The sequence below is a fragment of the Trichosurus vulpecula genome, chromosome 8 (assembly GCF_011100635.1).
Source record: "Trichosurus vulpecula isolate mTriVul1 chromosome 8, mTriVul1.pri, whole genome shotgun sequence".
Lineage (NCBI taxonomy): Eukaryota > Metazoa > Chordata > Mammalia > Diprotodontia > Phalangeridae > Trichosurus > Trichosurus vulpecula.
Genome location: NC_050580.1, coordinates 208,433,382 through 208,455,375, shown reverse-complemented (window position 1 = coordinate 208,455,375; position 21,994 = coordinate 208,433,382). Strand labels below are relative to the sequence as shown.

At 39.9% G+C, this 21,994-nt stretch overlaps 1 protein-coding gene across 4 annotated transcripts in view; it reads right to left on the bottom strand.

Moving 5' to 3' along the window:
* Positions 1-21,994, bottom strand: part of SMOC1 (SPARC related modular calcium binding 1) — a 208,821-nt gene that overhangs the window by 94,237 nt on the left and 92,590 nt on the right. For all 4 annotated transcript variants that reach the window (XM_036736295.1, XM_036736294.1, XM_036736296.1 and 1 more), the window contains exons 2-3: positions 16,044-16,209; positions 12,794-12,906 (exon numbers count right to left, since the gene is read on the bottom strand). In XM_036736295.1, coding sequence (XP_036592190.1) covers positions 12,794-12,906; positions 16,044-16,209 — 279 coding nt within the window. The remainder of the gene's footprint in view (positions 1-12,793; positions 12,907-16,043; positions 16,210-21,994) is intronic.

Below are 21,994 nucleotides of genomic sequence, written 5' to 3'. Positions count from 1 at the left end.
CACCTTTCAAGACAAGACCATTGCAACATTTGTTTGACCATACCTTTGTTACAAAGGAGGCCTTTCATTTAGGAACAAGGAGAGGAAGAGTTAAGAGGAGAGTTAAGGGAATAGGGATAGTGAAAAAAAAAAAGGAAAAAAAGGAATCAAAAGAGCATCAATGAGACATTTAAAAAAATACAGACCATGCCATAGGGAGAGTTGTGAGAGGAACACACACAGGTAGTACTGGAACTACCGCGCCAAATGTAATCTGCGTTAAAAAAAAAAAACTGAACTCTACAAAGTAGATATTTCATGTACAATCCCTGTTTTCTGATCTTTGTATGTGGAAATCTTCATATTTGATGATGATTTTCTAGTTTGTAATTATAAAACAAAGATTTGACAGCAGGATGGCTATTCCTCTTCTAGGGCTAAAAAGATCCTCTTTCACAAATGGTGTTGTCCCTGGGGGGCTGGAAGAGGACAGGAGAGTCATAAGATGACATCAACCCCAAAGTAGAACAAATCTTATCTTACTGCTAAATTTGGGGATTTCTTCCTTACTCAATTACAGAGAAGCAGCTTCTTGCCCAACAGTGAAGCCATTTACCATTTATGACCATCCCTCCACATGATAGACAAGCGTGCATGTTTAACAGTGTGGTTGTTTGGTGTGTGTTTTTTTAAGTGAACATTGTACATTATGTAGGGAGCCCCAAGCAGGGGTAGCAGCCACAGCACACACAGAAACAGCTTTGTCTCTTGTGCCCAAGGGAGCCTGATATACTCAGACACTCTCAAAACACTCAGATAGACACACAGAGTAATCTTAGGAGGAAGAACTGTGGTCAGGTTCACCTTCTTTACCTGACTAGAACTTAGTTGGGTTTTTTTTAAAAAATCATTATTAAATTTAATTTTTATTTTATGTAATAAAACAAGTGTTTCCATAACATAGTATGATAAAAAGATGATTGCACATGAAACTGCAAATCTACTATGCATGACTTGTTATTCCTTTCAAATATACAACAAAATTATCATGTAAATTTCTTTTTTTCTCTCCCTTCCCTCCTTTGTGTTTCCATTTTCTGGGGCAGCACCATGCTTTAAAAATGTTTATTGAATTCAATCACAATTTTTCCCCAGGTAAGTTTTTTCCACATCAAGAAAGAAATACAACAGTAAACCAAATCTTGCTTTTCAAAATCCAGACATTTCTTAAATGCCAACAACGTACAAGACACCCTGCCAGGCACTAAGGATATGAAGACAGAAGCAAAACAGATTCTACCTCTGAGGGTACTTTCTACTGATTGTGGTGGTTAAGTTGGGGGAATTTATAGTTAGTTCTGTCTTGTTTTGATTTTGTTTTTAATTTCTTAGATTAAATCAATGAATATAATCATTCTCACCCAAGCTCATTGCTGATGATTAATCAGCATAATTAGTAATATTAATACTTAGTGTAAGACATGATTATATCATTTTAAGGCTTATAAACCAATTTACATATATTATCTCATTGGATTATCATAACAACCTTGGGAGTTAGGCACTCCAGGTATCATTATCTCCTCTTAAAATGAGGAAAAGAGTTTCTGAAAAACTATGTGACGTCTCCATGGTAACTCAGGCATACTCAGGTAACTAAAGGCATATTTCAACCTCATATGCTGGAGCCTGCTCCTATCAGCTCCTGAGAGATGATTATTAAATTTTCACTGTGAACATTTACACTTTGGAAATCACCAAGGGCTACAAATCAGGGCTTGATTTATAGCTTTGTTGATTGTCTAGAAGAATGTTACAGAGAGAATGTTAATTATTAGCTAAACTTAAAGGTGCGTCATGCATACATTTCTCTCCTGGAGCCAGTTGTTAAATGCTTACCAGCACACCTCTGGTCTCACCTAATTAAAGATCCAGTGTTCATTCTGCTCATTTATTTTACCAAGTGTTCACAAAACTTAACTTCAGAATTAAGCACTATTAGTGAATAATAAATATAATGAATGCCTCCCTGAAGAGGCTGTCAGAATCTTGTTGATCAACTTCCCAGAAAAACTAGATGGGAGCTACTATGGGAGAGAGAGAGAGAGAGAGAGAGAGAGAGAGAGAGAGAGAGAGAGAGAGAGAGAGAGAGAAAGAAAGAAAGAGAGAGAGAGACAGTGAGAGACAGTGAGAGACAGCGAGAGATGGAGACACAGAGACAGAGAAACACAGATCCACAGGCACACATACAATCCTAATACAATTTCCTTTGTGGGAAATTCACAGAAAAAGCAAATTAGAGAACAAAAAAGTTGGAGCTAATGATAATAATGATAATTATAAAACCTTCTATGTGCCCAGACTACAGTAAGTTCCCTTGCTTCCCCACTCCCAATTGCAATTAACCCCCTCCCCAAGGGGAAAGGCAGGACAACAAGAGTTTGCTATTTCTTTAAAATGTGAGTTCCCACAGAACTCTGTTCCGTGAATTTAGTGCTTAAATTTATGCAAACTGAGTGCCTTTGAGAACTATTATAAAAGGCACCCCTGCAAGCTGTTCTTTACCTGTTCCCTGAAAGCAGGAAAGTATTTTTTTCTCAGACTGTTTGCTAGTTTGCTATTTGTACAGGACTCGATTAAAAAGCATTGTTGTTCAATTGTGTGTGTCTCTTTGTGACCCCATTTGGTGTTTTCTTGGCAAAGACACTGGAGTGGTTTGCCATTTCCTTCTACAGCTCATTTTACAGATGAGGAAACTGAGGCAAACAGGGTTAAGTGACTTGCCCAGGGTTTTGAACTCAGGTCTTCGTGACTCCAGGCTTGGCACTCTATCCATGGCATCACTTAGCTGCCCAAGCATTTATGAAGAGCTTACTGGGAGGCAGGCTCTGTGCTAGGCCCTGAGAATACACCAACAAAAGTGAAAGAGTCCTTGACTTTAAAGCATGTATAAACAGCTGTATACAAAATAGATTCAAGGTGATTGAGGTGGGGGTGTGTGTGAGGGGAACCTTAGTCACTCTACCTCTCACATTATCAGTTTCCTCATCTATGGAGTAAGAAGGTTATACTAGCTGATTTCCAAAAGGCCATTCTAATTCTTTTTTTTCTTTTTATTTATTCATTTATTTAATATTTTTAGTTTTCAGCATTGATTTTCACAAGAGTTTGAATTATAAATTTTCTCCCCATTTTTACCCCCTACTCCAAGATGGCATATATTCTGACTGCCCCATTCCCCAGTCAGCCCTTCCTTCTTTCACCCCAATCCCCGCCCCATCCCCTTTCCCCTTTCCTGTAGGGCAAGATAGATTTCTATGCCCCATTGCCTGTATATCTTATTTCCTAGTTGCATGCAAAAACTTTTTTTGAACATCTGCTTTTAAAACTTTGAGTTCCAAATTCTCTCCCTTCTTCCGTCCCCACCCACCCTCCCTAAGAAGGCAAGCAATTCAACATAGGTCACATGTGTATCCTTATGCAAAATCCTTCCATAATACTCATGTTGTGAAAGACTAACTATATTTTGCTTCTTCCTATCCTATCCCCCTTTTTTCAGTTTTCTCCCCGACCCTGTCCCTTTTCAAAAGTGTTTGTTTTTGATTACCTCCTCTCCCTATCTGCCCTCCTTTCTATCGTCCCCCCTTTTTTATCTCCTTCCTCCTTCTTTCCTGTGGGGTAAGATACCCAATTGAGTGTGTATGTTATTCCCTCCTCAGGTCAAATCCGATGAGAGCAAGATTCACTCATTCCCCCTCACCTGCCCCCTCTTCCCTTCCTACAGAACTGCTTTTTCTTGCCACTTTTATATGAGATGAATTACCCCATTCTATCTCTCCCTTTCTCCCTCTCTCAATATATTCCTCCCTCATCCCTTAATTTGATTTTTTTTTTAGATATCATCCCTTCATATTCAACTCACCCTGTGACCTCTGTCTATATATGTATATTCCCTTCAGCTACCCTAATACTCAGGTCTCTTGAATTATACACATCATCTTTCCATGTAGGAATGTAAACAAAACAATTCAACTTTAGTGAGTCCCTTATGATTTCTCTTTCTTGTTTATCTTTTCATGCTTCTCTTGAGTCTTGTATTTGAAAGTCAAATTTTCTATTCAGCTCTGGTCTTTTCACTGAGAAAGCTATTTTACGGAAAATCCATATTTTGCCTTGGAGCATGATACTCAGTTTTGCTGGGTAGGTGATTCTTGGTTTTAATCCTAGCTCCATTGACCTCCAGAATATCATATTCCAAGCCATTCGATCCCTTAAGGTAGAAGCTGCTAGATCCTGTGTTATTATGATTGTGTTTCCACAATACTCAAATTGTTTCTTTCTGGCTGTTTGCAGTATTTTCTCCTTGATCTGGGAGCTCTGGAATTTGGCAACAATATTCCTAGGAGTTTTCTTTTTGGAATCTTTTTCAGGAGGCAATCGGTGGATTCTTTCAATTTCTATTTTACCTTCTGGCTCTAGGATACGAGGGCAGTTCTCCTTGATAATTTCTTGAAAGATGATACCTAGGCTCTTTTTTTTGATCATGACTTTCAGGTAATCCAATAATTTTTAAATTCTCTCTCCTGGATCTATTTTCCAGGTCAGTGGTTTTTCCAATGAGATATTTCACATTGTCTTCCATTTTTTCATTCCTTTGGTTCTGTTTTATAATATCTTGATTTCTCATAAAGTCGCTAGCTTCCACTTGCTCCAATCTCATTTTTAAGGTAGTATTTTCTTCAGTGGTCTTTTGGACCCCCTTTTCCATTTGGGTAATTCTGCCTTTCAAGGCATTCTCCTCCTCATTGGCTTTTTGGAGCTCTTTTGCCATTTGAGTTAGTCTCTTTTTAAGGTGTTATTTTCTTCAGCATTTTTTGGGTCTCCTTTAGCAAGTCATTGACTTGTTTTTCATGGTATTCTCACATCCCTCTCATTTCTCTTCCCAATTTTTCCTCTACTTCTCTAACTTGCTTTTCCAAATCCTTTTTGAGTTCTTCCATGGCCTGAGGCCAGTTCATGTTTTTCTTGGAGGCTTTTGATGTAGGCTCTTTGACTTTGTTGACTTCTTCTGGCTGTATGTTTTAGTCTTCTTTGTCACCAAAGAAAGATTCCAAAGTCTGAGTCTCAATCTGAGTCTGTTTTTGCTGCTTGTCCATGTTCCCAGCCAATTACTTGATCATTGAGTTTTTTGTTGGAGTATGACTGCTTGTAGAGTAGAGAGTACTTTGTCCCAAGCTTGGGGGGATGTGCTGTTGTTTTCAGAGCTATTTTTACACAGCAAGCTCTGCCACACCAGTGCTCCTCCTCCCCCAAGAAGCGCCAATCCAGACCGCAACTCAGATCTAAGCAGGCTCTGCACTCCTGCTCAGATCTGCTACTTAATTCCTCCCACCAGGTGGGCCTGGGGCTGGAAGCAACTGCAGCTGTAGTTCTGTCCTCAGAGCTGCACCACCTCTGCTGCCCCTGGGATGGTGGCCAAACTGTGAACTCCTTTCTCTCTGTCCCCACAGTTATTCCTGCTAACCTTCTCTGTTGTCTTTGGTGTTTGTGGGTTGAGAAATCTGGTAACTGCCACAGCTCACTGATTCAGGGTGCTAGGGCCTGTTCTGCCTGGCTCACAGTCTGGTTGGTCCAGGAACGGCACATGCTGGGCTCTGTTCTGTTCCGCTCCCAGCCCTGTGTGATAGACCTTACCCAGCAACCATCCAGGCTGTCCTGGGCTAGAACCCTCCTTCCCTCTGTTATTTCATGGGTTCTGCAGTTCTAGAATTTGTTCGGGGCCATTTTTATAGGTGTTTGAAGGGTCCTGGGGGAGAGCTTTAGGCAAGTCCCTGCTTTCCAGCTGCCATCTTGGCTCTACCCCCCCATTCTAATTCTTAAAAGGTCTTTTGGGGGTTTAAGTCCTGGTTGTGTTTTCTCTTTTTTATGATTTATATTTTTTAACATGAAATAGCTACCTCAACAGATCTTGCTGGAAACCTTAGACTCATCTTTGGCCCTTTTTGTTGTTGTTCAGTAGTTTTTCAGTCATGTCCCACTCTTGGTGACCCCATTTGGAGTTTTCTTGGCAAAGATACTAGAATGCTTTGCCATTTCCTTCTCTAACTCATCTTACAGATGAAGAAATTGAGGCAGAATTAAGTGACTTGTGCAGGGTCACACAACTAGTAAGTGTCTGAGGCCAGATTTGAACTCAAGTCTTCCTGACTCCAGGCCTGGCATATGCCAGATGACTACTTGCTGAGTATGTTTTTGAGCAATGGTATTAAAATAAAATATAAACGGTCAATAACCTATACTCAGGGATCCCTGCAGGCCAAAGGTTGACTTAGAAAACCCCATATTAATATTAGCTATGTTTTACTGTATTTTTATTTATTTTATTAATATCTCCCAACTATATTTTAATTTGGCTCACATGGCACTCAGTGGTATGTACGGGCCATGTGCAGGCCTCAGGTGAAGTATTTGACACCTTTGGTGTAGAGGGTACCCTTTGTCAGGTCTGGATTGAATCAGACAATCCATCCAACTCTTTGACTCTTTGTATGAGCAGAATAGATCCAGAATCCTAACCTTTTATTACTTTGGAACTTGGAATGCATTTCCCCACTGAAGCACCTAACCAATTTGCATAGAGTAACTTTAAAAAAATTGCTTATTCATTAACCAAGTACCACCCATACTGATGTGTGTTAGCTGTTTTTTCATGTGTACATGTCTTATCTCCACAATCACATTACCAACTCCTTGAGGGCAGCGACCATGATTAATTTTATTTCCCATGACACCTAACCTAGTGTTTTAATATAGAAAGCACACAACGATTTGTCAATTGATATTATGGAGGGAGAGAGGAACAGGATCAAAGAGTTACATCAAAACTATGGCCTCATTAACTCAATACACAAATTTCCCCAGGGAACTTTGATTCCTTCAGTATAAATCTTCCATTGATAGCTGAGGCTCTGAGTTACTTGCACAAGCCAAGAATTTGGCTACTTATTCCCTGTATGACTTTGGGTGAGTCATTTAACCTCCTGGGGCCTCATTTTCTTCAGTATAAAATGAGAGGACCTCTGAGGTGCCTTAAAGCTCTAAATGGATGATTCTATAATTGTGAAAATACCACGTACCTCATATATTATAGACAGAACAATCTATGGACAATACATAAGAACAACCAAGGCATTTGGGTTTGATAGAACATTCATTCATTCTAAATTTACAAAATGCCTACTCCACACAGGATAATGTTTTAAGTAAATGAGTCAGGTGATGGTGTCTACCAACCAGAAGCTTAACGGCTAGTAAAGGGGGATAATGAAAAGTACACAAAATAAGCATAAAACATAAATGGCTCAAGAAAGATTCAGGAACTGTGAGATTTCATGGTATATTGGACACACTAAAAAAAAAACAAGAACAAAATATAAGATAATAGAGTACACAATCTGTTCAAACAAGCTTCCCTCATCATCCTTCTCTGCCATTAGGGAGCATTGCAAAGAGTATATCTTCAGACATAAGGATGGGAAAATCCACAAGTGAGAGGAAAAGGCATATATGTGATTCTCTCCTTAGATACAGGGTGGGGTGGCGATGAAGGCAAGAGCACAAAGGGAGAAATGATGGGTACATGTGGTGCTGGATCCTGCTAGGCAAATCATATCCATCTGGGGTCCTTTCATTCTCTCAAAAACATCAGTGTAGTTCTACCATATATTAATTCACATAGTTGTTAAATAACTGTTAAAAATAGGCGTCTTAAAATATCTTGCCTCAGATCTAACTACAACTTCTCTGTCTCAGATTCAGACTCAGCAGCAATTCACTGTAAATGTCAAAGACTTACTCTTTGGGGAGGGAGAAAGTAGGATAAAACATTAGTGTCTACTCTCCCATAAACTCTAGAATTACTATAGATCTTAATTCTTATAGTTCTGGAGAAACTCACTGCTTATGGGTTTTCTTTTTACAAAGAAAAAAAAAGCAGACATACAGACACACACAAAGAAGTTTATGGATTAAATTGGGGGGTGGAAAGAGAGGCAAGTCTCAAAGGACTCAGCAGCCATCAACATAATTGAAGCAACACGAGAAAAGACAGCCTCGTTTCAAAAAGTTATTGCAATGTCTTTGATCAAGGGAAAAAGCAAATCCATTCCCATCACTTTAGTTGAAATGGGCCTTCAATCTAGCTGTCTGTCTGCTCACCAGGGTAATCAAACATCACAGATTGGACAGCACATGGTAGTACTTAGGATGTCAAATGAAAGAGGCAGCACTTAGCCATTTTTTTTTGTGCCACCACCTGGGTCTGCCCCAAACTTTTCTGCTCTCACATTTAACACTTCAGTTCCCACCTAGTTTGAATAGCTGTCTTTCATAGCAAACCACCATCTGGTTAAGTTTTACTCACCCAAAGCAAAAGCAAACAGGCACATTATAGCAAAAGTTTTGTTACATGAGCTCAGAGGCCCTACTAGACTGTAAGCTCAATGAGGGCAGAGTGCATCTCTTAAGTAAACTTTATATCTCTCCCAGTATGATGATCTGCACACTTAATATGTGTCTGTTGATCTTGTTGGTGTTTGGTCTTTTCAGTTGTATCTGACTCCATTTAGGGTTTTCTTGGCACAGATACTGGACTGGTTTGCTATTTGCTTCTCCAGCTCATTTTACAGATGAGGAAACTGAGGCAAACAGGGTTAAGTGACTTACCCGGGGTCACACAGCTAGTAAGTGTCCAAGGCCTGATTTGAACTCAGAAAGAAGAGTCTTGCCAACTTTAGGCCCCGAACTCTATCCACCTAGCTGCCCCTGTTCTTATTTCAGGTCAATTAAACAAGAAGTCTCAGGTCGTATCAACATAAAGAGAGTTCTAAACTATTTCCAAAAGTAATCCTTTTATTCCCTGACTGTCTATACACATACTGGTCTAGATCCCTGAAATGGTCATCTTAGGATTCAGTCCAAAGTAAACCATTATGCAATGACACATAATGAGACCATCCCCACGAGAAAGAAGGCACCTTTATGTTGCCTGGTGCCATCCTGACCTTCCCAGAGCCTGAGGCATAATAACCTTCTAGCCATGAAGACTGAAAGGAAGGCTGTGTTAAAAAAAAAAGGGATAACCATAGGAAAACAGACAGGGAGAGGCTTATTTTTCCCCAGTCCTAATTTAAACAAAAAAGTCGATTTTATGATTTTTCCTTCTTGTCACCTTCACCCTGTGTGTCCCAAACTAAATGAGATAAAATTATTTAGGTCTTAAAATTTCCCAACTAGTTTAGTGCTTTTGGAGACACTTATACAAAGTACACCTATATTTTATTTATTAATACCTTTTAATCCAGCTATAAATACAACTGCAAGGTCTATGCCCCAAAAGACGGAAGGAAACCAACTTTTATTAAACACTTGCTTTGTGCCAGGCACTGTGCTAAATGCTTTACAAATATTTGATCTTCGTTTGATCATTTGATCCTCACAACAACCCTGGGAGGTAGGTGTTATTATTATCTCTACTATACAGTTGAGGAAACCTAGGTGAAGTGATTTGCTCAAAGTTACACAACTGGAAAGAATCTGAGTCCAGATTTGAACTTAGGCCCTCCCAACTCCAGCTCTGGGGCTCTATACTCTGTGTCACCCATCTGCCTCTCAAAGAGAGAGGAAATGTTCTGCTGCGTAACAAGACTTTGTTCAGTCGTTTCTGTCATGCCCAGCTCTTCGTGACCCCATTTGGGGTTTTTTTGGCAAAGACGCTGCAGTGGTTTGCTATTTCCTTCTCCAGCTCATTTTACAGATGAGGAAACTGAGGCAAACAGGGTTAAGTGACTTGATCAGGGTCACATAGCTAGTAGGTGTCTTACTTGAATTCAGGTCTTTCTGACTCCAAGACCTGGCTCTCTGTCCGCTGTACTACCTAGCTTGCCTAACAAGACTGTTTATAGCAATTCTCTTTACAGTAGCCAATGCAGTATCGGTGGAGTTGTGGATTAATTAAACCATTCTCTAAAGCAATTTGGAACTATGCCCCCCAAAACTACTAAACTCTGAATGCTCTTTTACTCTCTAATACTACTGCTAGGTCTATACCCCAAAGAAATAAAAGAGGGAAAGGACCTGTATGTGGAAAAATATCCAAAGCAAAGAATTAACATTCAATAGCAAAGAACTAAAAACTAAGGAGATGCCCATTTATGCCAATAGTTGGGGTTGTGGGTTCATTTAACACTACACTAATGTTAGTTTTCTTCTGGATCATGTATTCCTAAGCTATCCACTAATAAATTTCTCTATATTTTTAAACCAGTATCAAATAATTTTGATAATTACTGCTTTGTAATATGATTTAAGATATGGTACTCTTGGGCCGCCTTCCACATTGATTCTGTTGCACAAAATAAAGCATCAATATCTATGCTTAGTACAGAACTTTAGTCAATAACCATTATAGGTAATATCAAGTGATATTACTTCTGCAAGGAAAAAAAACAATTTAAGGAAAGTATTGAGGTTGTCCCCATCTTCATTCCTCTCCAGGTACCACTCCTGACTTACCAGGCTTTCTTCACCATGCCACAGGCACGATGCCTCACCCTGGAAGTGCACTCTGTTCCTGCAGTCTCCTCACCCTGGATGTTCAATCCTTCCCTGGCCTACTCACACTCAAAGTACACTCTGCTCCTGTGGATTCTTACTCAGACTGGTCAGTTCCCGCCAAAGCCTCCATTTTAAGAAAAGTGCCCAGACCAGCCATGTCTTCATTCCTCTCTTGAATTGGTACACTTTCTCCACCATACCCTGCACCTGGATACCTTCCTGCCTGACCTCCCTTTTCAGTTTCTTTTTATTTGATATTTTCCCCCATTAGAGTATAAACTCCTTAAGGACAGGGCCTGTCTTTCTCTGTGCTTTTATTTGTATTCCGAGAACATAGCATGTTTATCAGCTTGTTGAAGTGAGACATAAAACTGAAGGACATAAGCTTGCCAAAGATTTTTAGGTTGCCATTATCATAAAGGACAGAGCACAAATGTTTGTACAGTTCATTTTTCAGTCATGTCTGACTCTTCAGGACCCCATTTGAGGTTTTCTTGGCTGAGATACTGGAATGGTTTGCCATTTCCTTCTCCAGCTCATTTTACCAATGAGGAAACTGAGGTAAACAGGATGAAGTGATGTGTCCAGAGTCATACAGCTAGTAAGTATCTGAGGCCAAATTGGAACTTGGGAAGAGAAGTCTTCCTGACTCTCTATCCGCTACACCATCTAACTGTCCCATAAATATTTCCCCATAAATGTGAGTGGAGAGGGGAATATTACAGATGTGTTTGTCTGCACATTAAATTGGACTGAAGCCCCATAGCATTGCATAGCCTCTTAACTAAGGCTCACCACTATCTTGGACCTCAGCCTAACAAGCCACATATGAAAAACAAAGTTGATGATGAATATCTCTTCTACATAATGACATGCAATTGGAGAGAAATTTCATTGAGCTTGTTCATTATTTCCTACATCTTGGACATACAATGCAGATGGACAATGTTATGGGTCCACAACCAAACGGGGAGAAAATAGCTTTCTGGAATGTATTTGAGAAATAGAATAGTGATTTCAAGATCCCTAAACATCTCCATGGGGGAAAAAACCCCATCTTTTCAACACTCATATTTTTCTAATGATATTGTGAATCACATAATACCACAGTCTTGAAAGAATCAAAACTTCAGGTCATCCAAAGGACGATAGAAAAATACAGAGTGGGCACAAAGACACTAAATCAAATGATAAACAATGAATTCCCTGAAAAAAAGGATCATAAATGATATAAAAAAGATGCATGTATGGAAAAAGAAGGGGGCAGGTTGCGAATTAGACCACCGATGAGCTGGTGAAATAATAAAAAAAAAATAGGTAGCATTAAGTGTCGAATGAAGCCCTAGGTGAGGGTGGAAACAAATGTTGTTACTGACAGAGGAAAAATTGGCCCTGCCTACTTATACTCACTACTCACATGAAATTGTGGAGTTCTTGCTACAGAAGGGCACAATACTAGATTCACCCAGCTCAGTTAATCTATCTTTATGCCAATCTCTCTGCTCCAGCTAGGTTCCTAGGCTCATCCATCAGCTATACCTTTGTGAGGGAGGTGGGGCTGGAGATAGACTAAATGCTTTACCAAGAGAGTATTTAATTGGTCCGCCACAGCACAATGTTCTATAAATACTCCATGCCAATATCAACATAGCCAGAATACCTCTGCACAGAGCACTAACCAGAGGATTGCTAGAGACTACAACCTGCTCCACCCTCCTCCCCTCTCCAGGAAACAAGATTCCTATTGAATTTTTTCACTAGAACTTTGGGTATGGGACAGAGTAAAGAATTGTATAGGGAGAAGAAAGGGAATGAGGGGAAGAAGAGTAAAGATGAAAGAAAAATTCCATGGAAATTGGCAAAGTATGAGAAAAAAAAACTCAGCCCACATTTGACAGGGGAGAAAAATGAAGGCCTGGCATTCAGAGGAGACAGCAGCAGGGAGGATGAGGAGTGAGAAATCCAGGTTTCCTGGCTCCCCATTTCACGCATCTCTTAAAAAATCCACTGCCAGCTGGCAAAGTACAATGGGAAAGGGGAGAAGAAAGAGGAGAGAGGAATGACCAAGAAAGCATTGCAGAGAGAAATCACCCAGTGCCTTATAAAATATGAAAGGATAAAAAAGTCTATTCTCTAAAATGCAGAAAGCATCTTCCAATCCACAAAATGAACCTGTGGAGAATGATGGTAAAGGGCTTACCTGTGTGAAAGAGCCATCCTCATTGCATTCTGGCACAAACACTGCCTCCTGGGGTTTCTTGGCTTGCTCCAGGGCTTGAGCCCTCTCCTGGCGGCACTTGCTTTGGCCAACATCTGAAAGGAGAGTAGACCCCACCTCACTTGGATCAAAAGTATCTCAAGACAGGGAGGAAAGTGATTTTGAGGGAATCCAGTAAAAAAAGACACTCGATTAATGAGTAGAGCTCTTTAGTTAAGACTACCCTGATGACCAGTTCCCACAATCTTAGAGGGAAATTAAATAATTGATACATATAGAGGGAAGCAGAATGATACAGTAGGAAGAACATTGAATATAAGTCTAGGACCTGGGTTCAAATTCTGACTCTACCACTAATTATCTGTGTTGCTTTCTTCTCATTAGACTTCAATTACTTCAAATGTAAATTGATGAGGTTGGACTAGGTGAGAGCCAAGGTCCCTTATAACTCCAAAAAATAGGATCATGTGATGAAAGAATCCCTTCTGTCAGAGTTGTGGTCTTGAAGGTAGCTGAGAATAGGTGATTAGGGGACATTTGGGAAAGGGGGTGATAAAAATGGTGGAAATATCTCTTCTCCCTTGTTCCCCACTCTTTTGCCAAAGTTAGAGTGTTTAGTTTATCTGTGAAAATGATCAGTTAGGGCCCAGGGGTATTGGAACACACATACAGAATACCTACAAATTTACACCCAACTCAGAAATTACTGCTTCTTTTGTCTTATCTAAAGTTGAGGTTTCGTGTTATGAACACCAGAGTAGAAGTCTGGCTTCTGGTCTCAGCTCTGCTGCTAAACTAATTATTGCACAGGGGAAGCCTCTCTGGAATCAGAGATCTGCATTTAGGACCCACCGACGGCCCTACCTGTGGGACCATTAGCAAGTCACAACCTCCCTGGGCTTCGGTTTCCTCATCTGTTAAATGGTCTCTGGGGTGACCCTCGATCCTGTTAAAGTGATGACTTCTGAATTTGACTTAATCGGTTTCCTCATTTGTAAGATGGGGTTTATCACTAGTAATTTCAAACCCTTCCTTGTAGGGTGATGGCAAATAAAATGTGGATGCCTGTGAAAGCACCTTACAAATAGTAAATACAATAAAAGCACTACACAAGAATTAATGAAAACAAGAGGGAGCAGAGCATAGAGGCTAGAGAGTGGCTTCAGAATTAGGAAGACCCAGGGTCAAGTCCTGTCCCTGACATATGCCAGCTTTCACTTACAAGTCACTTACCTCCTTAGAACCCTGGGAAACTCTCTAAGAGAATTTCAAAGCAGATTGAGAGAGTTTCTCCTCAATGGTAGTTCCCTATACCAATGAAGTCACAGGTCCAATTCAAAAGCATATTAAAACAGGCAGTGGTCTAGTAGGTGGTGTTTTCTCCACTTAGAGATGGACCTAGTAGGCAAAAGTTCTAGGTGGTCAGACCACAAGCCAGACCTGGAGCTTGGGTCAAATCAGATCATCTATGCCCTGGCGCTGGGCTAAATAGGGGTTAAAAACAAAACAAAACAAAAAAAAACACAAACAAAAGCCAGTCTTCCAACAAGTCCAAAGGCTATATTTATTTTGCTTACTTAGGGGTAACAATTTAAAATGCCTTATTACCAACAAGCATAGCTAACCCTGAAAATCAAGGGCGAAAGAGGAAAGGAAAGGAAATGAGGCCTATGACTAGCTTTTGCATAACAAGAAAATATCCCTGGGCCAGAAAATAAGGGTCTTGAGTTGGCACAACCCTTTAAGTGACATCATCCTGACTTAATCAAATCACATGAAACAATTTTCACCTTGATTTCCTAATATGTGTGTGGGGGGAAGGGCTGTTTGCATTTTCATAAAAGATTTAAGATGCTGGGGGAAGGTGGGTGATGATAATAATCCAACTGTTAGTACTCATATTAACAGAGGAAAAGAGTGACATAGATATTCTAATGCATCGGACTTTTTGCAACATGTTGATGATCCTTTGCTGTTTTATTAGCACTGGAAAAACGTTATAAAGTCACATTCGCTTGCTGCATATCACAAAAAAAGTCATGTTGGGGAGTGTTAAAATATAAGATAAAATCTAATCTAATCTAAGATGAAAACTTTCTTGCACCACTGAGTTGCCTATAGCAACATTTAGACCAAATGCCCTACTTTTTGGTTTCATCTGAAATTCAATTTACAAATAGGAAGAGAAAAAAATCTGATTGATTTTTGTCATCCCCAAATAATTCAACCCTCTCACAAATGGAGTCTTAGAGTTAAATGGGACATAGAGGTTACGTGATCCAAACTTCCCCTCCTGAAATCATCAAACTCAGGAAGGCATGTATTGTGGTAATGCTTATATCTTAAGAATGACCAGCACGTGACCAATAGAGTTCCAGGATGACAACAACAAAAGAAGGCAACATCATCATTCACCCGAAGTTTCCTTTGGTGTTAAAGGGGAAAAAAGGCTCATCTTTCCATAAGACCTGAATTATTCCCCAATAACCCTCTGGGAAAAAAGTCTCTCCTTCATGGCTTTTACTTGTGTTTCTTATGAAATAGCTGTCTCAGGCTTTTCAAAGATGCTTTTCTATTCAACAATTATAAGCCATTTATTTTATATAGCAAAGGGTTTGTAACAACGTATTTTTAGCCATCGGCAGGATGATATTGTATGAAGAGTTGAGATCTGTTAGGAGCTTGTACATATATATACACATATACATATACATATATACACACAAATATGTACATGTACATATATACATACACACACACACACACACATATATAACAATTAAGAAAAAATGAAACAGAAGGACAATAGTTTCTCCCCCAACCTTTTCCCAAGGGTAGCCTTATTAGAAATGGAAGAGATGCTCATTCCTTCAGATGAAGGAACTCTCTCCATTTTGTTCTTCTTTCCTTAAATGAAAGTAAAGGAGGAGAAGGAAACATGTGCAGAGTGCTTGTGTATAAGGTACTAACAAAGAGGAAACTGGGGCTCTGGGAGACAGTGTCATACAGAGGAAAGAGGACCGGTCCTGAAGTCAGAGAATCTGAGTTCAAATCATACCTCTGACACCGCACCTTTGAAAAAGTCATTCCTGATCCTCATTTGTAATATTAGAACGTTGTACTAGGTGACCTCTCAAGCCCCTTCCGTTTTTAGACCTACAATCTTGTATGATCTATGATTCTCTGATCCCCCACCCCCACCCGCAGGACATTCAGAGATGTCCACACTTACCTTTACACCTGCCTCGATGTACCACCCCCAAGGCTGCATCCCTGCACTTGGCTCTCTGGTAGTCGCACATGGACTCATAGGTCCTGCCATCTGAAGCGCAGAGTGGCTTGGGCTGAGACCGGGAACAGTGAAGGTTGCACTGAGGGTCACGATCACTTATTAGAAACTAGGCAAGATGGAGAGAGGAAGGAGAAAAAGAAATTATAATAAATCCATCATGTACAGTATCAGTTCACCCAAGGTGGCAGGGGACACGTGGTCATAGAAACAGAACTAGAAAGGGCCTTAGCTGTTAAATTAAATTGCTGTTGCTGTTCAATCATTTTTTCAGTCACGTCTGACTCTTTGTGACCCCACTTGGGGTTTTCTTGGCAAAGATGCTGGAGTCGTTTGCCATTCCCTTCTGCAGTTCATTTTACAGATGAGGAAATGGAAGCAAACAGGGTGAAGTGACTTGCCCAGGGTCACACAGCTAGTAAGTGTCTGAGGCCAGATTTGAAATTAGAAAGATGAGTCTTCCTGACTCCAGGCCTAGCACTCTATCCACTACACCCCCTAGCCACCCAATAAAAGCTAACATATATATAATGTGGGAAGGAAACAAAGCTAGTTCATATTCTATTTGTTCCTTAATATACTAACACCATGAAAGACATAAAGCTAGCTCACGGAGGCAGTGACTGAGGCAAACAGGGTTAAATGACTTGTCCAGTGTCACACAAAGAGTCCGAGACCAGATTTCAACTCAGGAAAATGAGTCTTCCTGCCTCCAGACCCAGTACCACCTAACTGCCCTGATGTAGAAACTGAAACTGAAACTGAGACAAGGCAACACATCTAAGAAGCAGGGCCAAGGCATGAACCCTAGAATTCTCTTTGCTCTTCTCTCCATTGATCTTCTTGATACATTTTTCCTCTTCCTGCTTCCAGCGATGGAAAAGTTAGGATCATAAGCACATAGATTCAGTGCTAAAAGGCATCCAAAACCAACCATTTTAAAGTTGAGAAAACTGAGGTCCAGATCGAGGAAGTGATTTGCCCATGGTAACAAACAGCCAAAACTAGAGAAAGGTGATCAGAGTTTTGTCCTAAGATCCAAGTAGCCAGAGGAAGCATGCTCTCTCTTCCATCAAGGTTAGGCAAATCCTCACCTCTGGGCAGGGGCTGGAATGGGGGCTGAAGTGTTTCTCTCTTGACACGTTATAGAGATACCCTGTGGCTCTCCATCAGCCCATCCCAGATGACATGACCTTACTTCCTTAACCAACCTCAGGCTGCTTACCCCTAAAGTCCCATTGCCTTCTTTCAGGACCCATTGCCCTACACCTGTTGACAGTCACTTGGGCTGCCACCTCCCTCCCCAAGGCAACTTTCTGCCTTGGCCTATAATTCTGTTAATAGGGCAATAGTAGGGAGGTGGCTTCTCTGAGGTTCAATTTCCTCATCTTTAAAATGGAGATAACAATACCTGTGGAACCTACCTCAAGGCATTATTGTAAGGATCAAATGAAAATGTATGTAAGAGGGATATGCAACCTTAAAGCAGTACATTTTAAATTACAACTAAAATAATATTATTAGCTATAATATTAGCAATAGCAATTGCTATTTTAGATAGTGTATGGATATCCTTTTGCTGACTCTGTTAGTGGAATTTGAGAGTCCCCCTGAAATGACTGGGGCATTTGGCTTCATTCAGTCATGGGATCTCCTTCTGATCACATGAGAAAGTGTCATAGACTGAGGGAGAAGATTAGAGGAAAGCAGATGGTTCTAGCCCTAATCAATGTCTATGACCACTGATTATCACATGTTGAGATTTGGATGTTTCAGTCCATCACAATAAATTCAATGTGAACCATGAATGTGATGAGGTGCTTCGGGTATTTGTTGGAATATGTCCACTGTGTCAAGACAAAAACTCTTTAATTTTTTTTTTTAAAAAAAGCTTTAAAAATAGAATCATGATCACAAAAAGTAAAAATCCCATAATATAATCTGAGTTGATCAGACTACATATGAACCAACTGTGTTCAATTCTAAATAATGAATTTTAATAAACTACAAAGAATAAACTAAAAATTCTAACAAATAAACTACAAGGTCATAAAATAACCAAATCTCAGAAACAGAAAGGAACTTAGAGGTCCAACCCAAAACTGAATTAGGAAACATTTCCCCAGCATTGCTGAAAAGTCTTTGGTTCACACTCTACTTGAGGTTTTTGGGCAGCAGGGAGCCCCCTATACTATGTACATACTGAAGCTTGTCATCCGACTTTGGGATAAAAGTATTTCTTTATACTGAGCTGAAATCGGCCTCCCTGGTGCTTCTACTTATTGGTCCCAGTTTTGACTTCCAGAGTGGAATAGGTTCCTTTGGTATTTTTCCCCAAGTCCATGTAATCAGAACCTCTGATTAGATGACAGGAATGACACTAAAGAAGAGTTTTTTAAATGGCTTAAATATCTGTGTTGAAAAGATTTTCTCCCAATTTTCTGCTTCCCTCCTAATTTTTGTTGCATTGGCTTTTTTTGTACAAAAACATTTCAAGTTAACATAATCAAAATTATCTATTTTGCATTTTTTAATGCTCTCTATCTCTTGTTGGGTCATGAATTCTTTTCTTTTCCATAAATCTGATAAGTAAACTATTCCTTGCTCTCCCAAATTACTTATAGTGTCAGCCTTTACTCCTAAATCATGAACCCATTTTGACTTTATTTTGGTATATGGTGTAAGATATTGGTCTATGCCCAGTTTCTGTCCTACCATTTTCCAATTTTCCCAACAGTTTTGTGAAATAGTGAATTCTTAGCCTAGAAGCTGGCCTCTTTGGGTTTATCAAAGAGTAGATTGCTATAGTTGTTGACTTCTCCATCTTGTATTCCTATTCTGTTCCATTGATCCACACCTCTGTTTCTTAGCCAGTACCAGGTAGTTTTGATGACTGTTGCTCTGTAGTACAGTATAATACCTGGTATGGCTAGGTCACCTTCTCTAGCATTTCTTTTCATTAATACCCTAGGTATTCTAGACCTCTTGTTTTTCCAGATATTACAACTAATATCTTTGATAAAGGCCTCATTTCGAAAATATACAGGGAACTGAGCCAAATATATAGGAATACAAGCCATTCCCCAATTGAGAAATGGTCAAAGGATATGAACAGGCAGTTTTCAGAGGAAGAAATTAAAGCTATCTATAGGCATATGAAAAAATGCTCTAAATCACTACTGATTAGAGAAATGCAAATCAAAACAACTCTTAGATACCACATCTCTCCTGTCAGATTGGCTAAAATAACAAAACAGGAAAATGATAAATGCTGGAGAGGATGTGGGAAAATTGGAACATTGTTGCATTGCTGGTGGAGTTGTGAGATGATCCAGCCATTTTGGAGAGTAATTTGGAACTACACCCAAAGGGCCATAGGAATGTTCATACCCTTTGACCAAGCAATACCACTTCTAGGGTTGTATCCCAAAGAAATCACACAAGCGGGAAAAGGACCCATATGTAGAAGGATATTTATAGCGGCTCTTTTTGTGGTAGCCAAGAATTGGAAATCAAAGGGATGCCCATCAATTGGGGAATGGCTGAACAAGCTGTGGTATATGAAGGTAATGGAATACTATGGTGCCATAAGAAATGGGGATGATACGGACTTCGTTACAACCTGGAAAAACCTACATGACATAATGCTGAGTGAGCGGAGCAGAGCCAGGAGAACACTGTACACAACCACAGATATATGGATTCTGTGAGGACCAACCCTGACAGACTTCGCTCTTCTCAGCAACACAAGGTGCAAGGACAACTCCAAGGGACTCACGATGGAGAATGCTATCTACATCCAGAGAAAGAACTATGAAGTTTGAATGCAGATTGAGGAACACTTCATGCTCGCCTTTTTCCCTTCTCTTTTGTTTTTGTTTTTGGGGTTTTTTTTGGTTCAGTTTCTTCTTTCTCATGATTCATTCCATTGGTCATAATTCTTCTCCGCAACTTGACTAGTGTATAAATTAATTCAATGTGAAGTTATTCGTGGTAGTTATATGAGATTCCATGTCATCTTGGGGAGGGAGGGGGGAGGGAGGGGAGAAAATCTGGAACTCAAAATTATGTAGAACCGTCTGTTGTAAACTAAAAATAAAAATAAATATTAAAAAAAAGAAAAAAAATCTGTGTTGAATACCTAACAGGAACATCCAACATTTCCCCCATCGTTTACACTTTAAAAGAAGATCTATAGCGCATGTATTGGTATCACCTAGTCACCTTCATTTGATGATCATTTTGACTTTCTGGTTTTCCTGCATTTTTCAGACGAGCCACTAAGCTGAAGTTCAATGACTAATTGTATGCATCTTAGTCCTGTTTTAAAAAAAAAAACATGTTTGAAGTGCCACGTTTATTTTTTTGTAATATTTTATTTTTTTTCCAAGATTGTGAGGAATCTGGAGACCAGTGCAAAAGAAGGATGATTGAAAGAACTGAAAATGTCCCTAGTCATCCCTAAAGGTGACTGCATCACCATGGGCTATCTGGATACCAGTGAGAAAAGACCAGCATTCACAGCCCATCACTAAGCTTTGCTTCAGAGATCAATATATAGCTGAAAGAACATTAGACTAGGCATCAAGAAGGCAGCTAGGTGGCTCAATGAATACAGTGCCAGCCCTGGAGTCAGGAGGACCTGAATTCAAATATTGCCTCAGATGCTTATTAGCTGTGTGACCCTGGGCGAGTCACTTAACCCTGTTCGCCTCAGTTTCCTCATCTATAAAATGAACTGGAGAAGGAATGGCAAACCACTCCAAGAAAACCCCAGATGGGGTCACAAAGGGTTGGACATGAGTAGAATAAGTGAATGACAAACAGTAAGAGGGTCTCAGTTCTACCAATAATCATGTAACCTTGGGCAAGTTCTTAATTTCTTTTAGCCTCAGTTTCCTCAACTGTAAAATATGGCTATTGGACTAGATGGTCTCTAAAGTACCATTCCATCTCTTAACATTCTATCACTTAATAATTAAACTGGCTTTCATATCAGATTCCTGGAACTTCCTCAACAAAGCTTACACTGGTAGTTTCCTACCTGGCAACGGTCGGAATAGCTTGTAGCATGTCGATGGTAAAAATTAGATAAATTTTACACGATGATCACCCAGATTTAAGAAAAACACTGAAAGAGACCAGCATTCTGATCAAAGCAATCATGACTTCAGAGAAATGACGCTGGAGCATTATCTCAGTAGGGAGATCCTTCACCTAGATTTTTCTTAGTTGTAGTTTAGTTGCTTCAGTTGTGTCTGACTCTTCATCATCCCATTTTGGAGTTTTCTTGGCAAATATACTGGAATGCTTTGACATTTCCTTCTCCAGATCATTTGACCATTGATGAAATGGAGGCAAACAGTGTTAAGTGACTTGCCCAGGGTCACACAGCTAGTGTCTGAGGCCAGATTTGAACTCAGGCCTTCCTGACTCCCAGCCTGGCACTCTATCTACAGCACCACCCACCTGTATCTCTCCTAGACTCTAGGTAAGGAATTAAGCATGCATTGTAAAACGAGGCCAATGTGTTGATCTGGTTTGATTAATTTTATATATGTATATACATATGTATATATATATATATATATATGTATATACATGTTGTTGCAAGGGAGGGTTCTATTTGGAAGTGGGGATGGATAATTGAGAGAGGCAGCAATGTTAAAAAGAGCATCAATAAAACAGTTTTAAAGAACATATTAATTATCCACAGGTCTGGACAAAAAAAAGCTTCTCCCTACTTCCTTCCACCTGGATGAATCCTTATACTGATGCTCAAGGGTGCCTCTGAGCCTTAGTCCCAGATCTGTGGGTGTGGATCACTGAAATTTCTGCCATAGAAACTAGGTAGCAGGACAAGTCATGGAGCTAGCTATACACCTTCTCTTCCC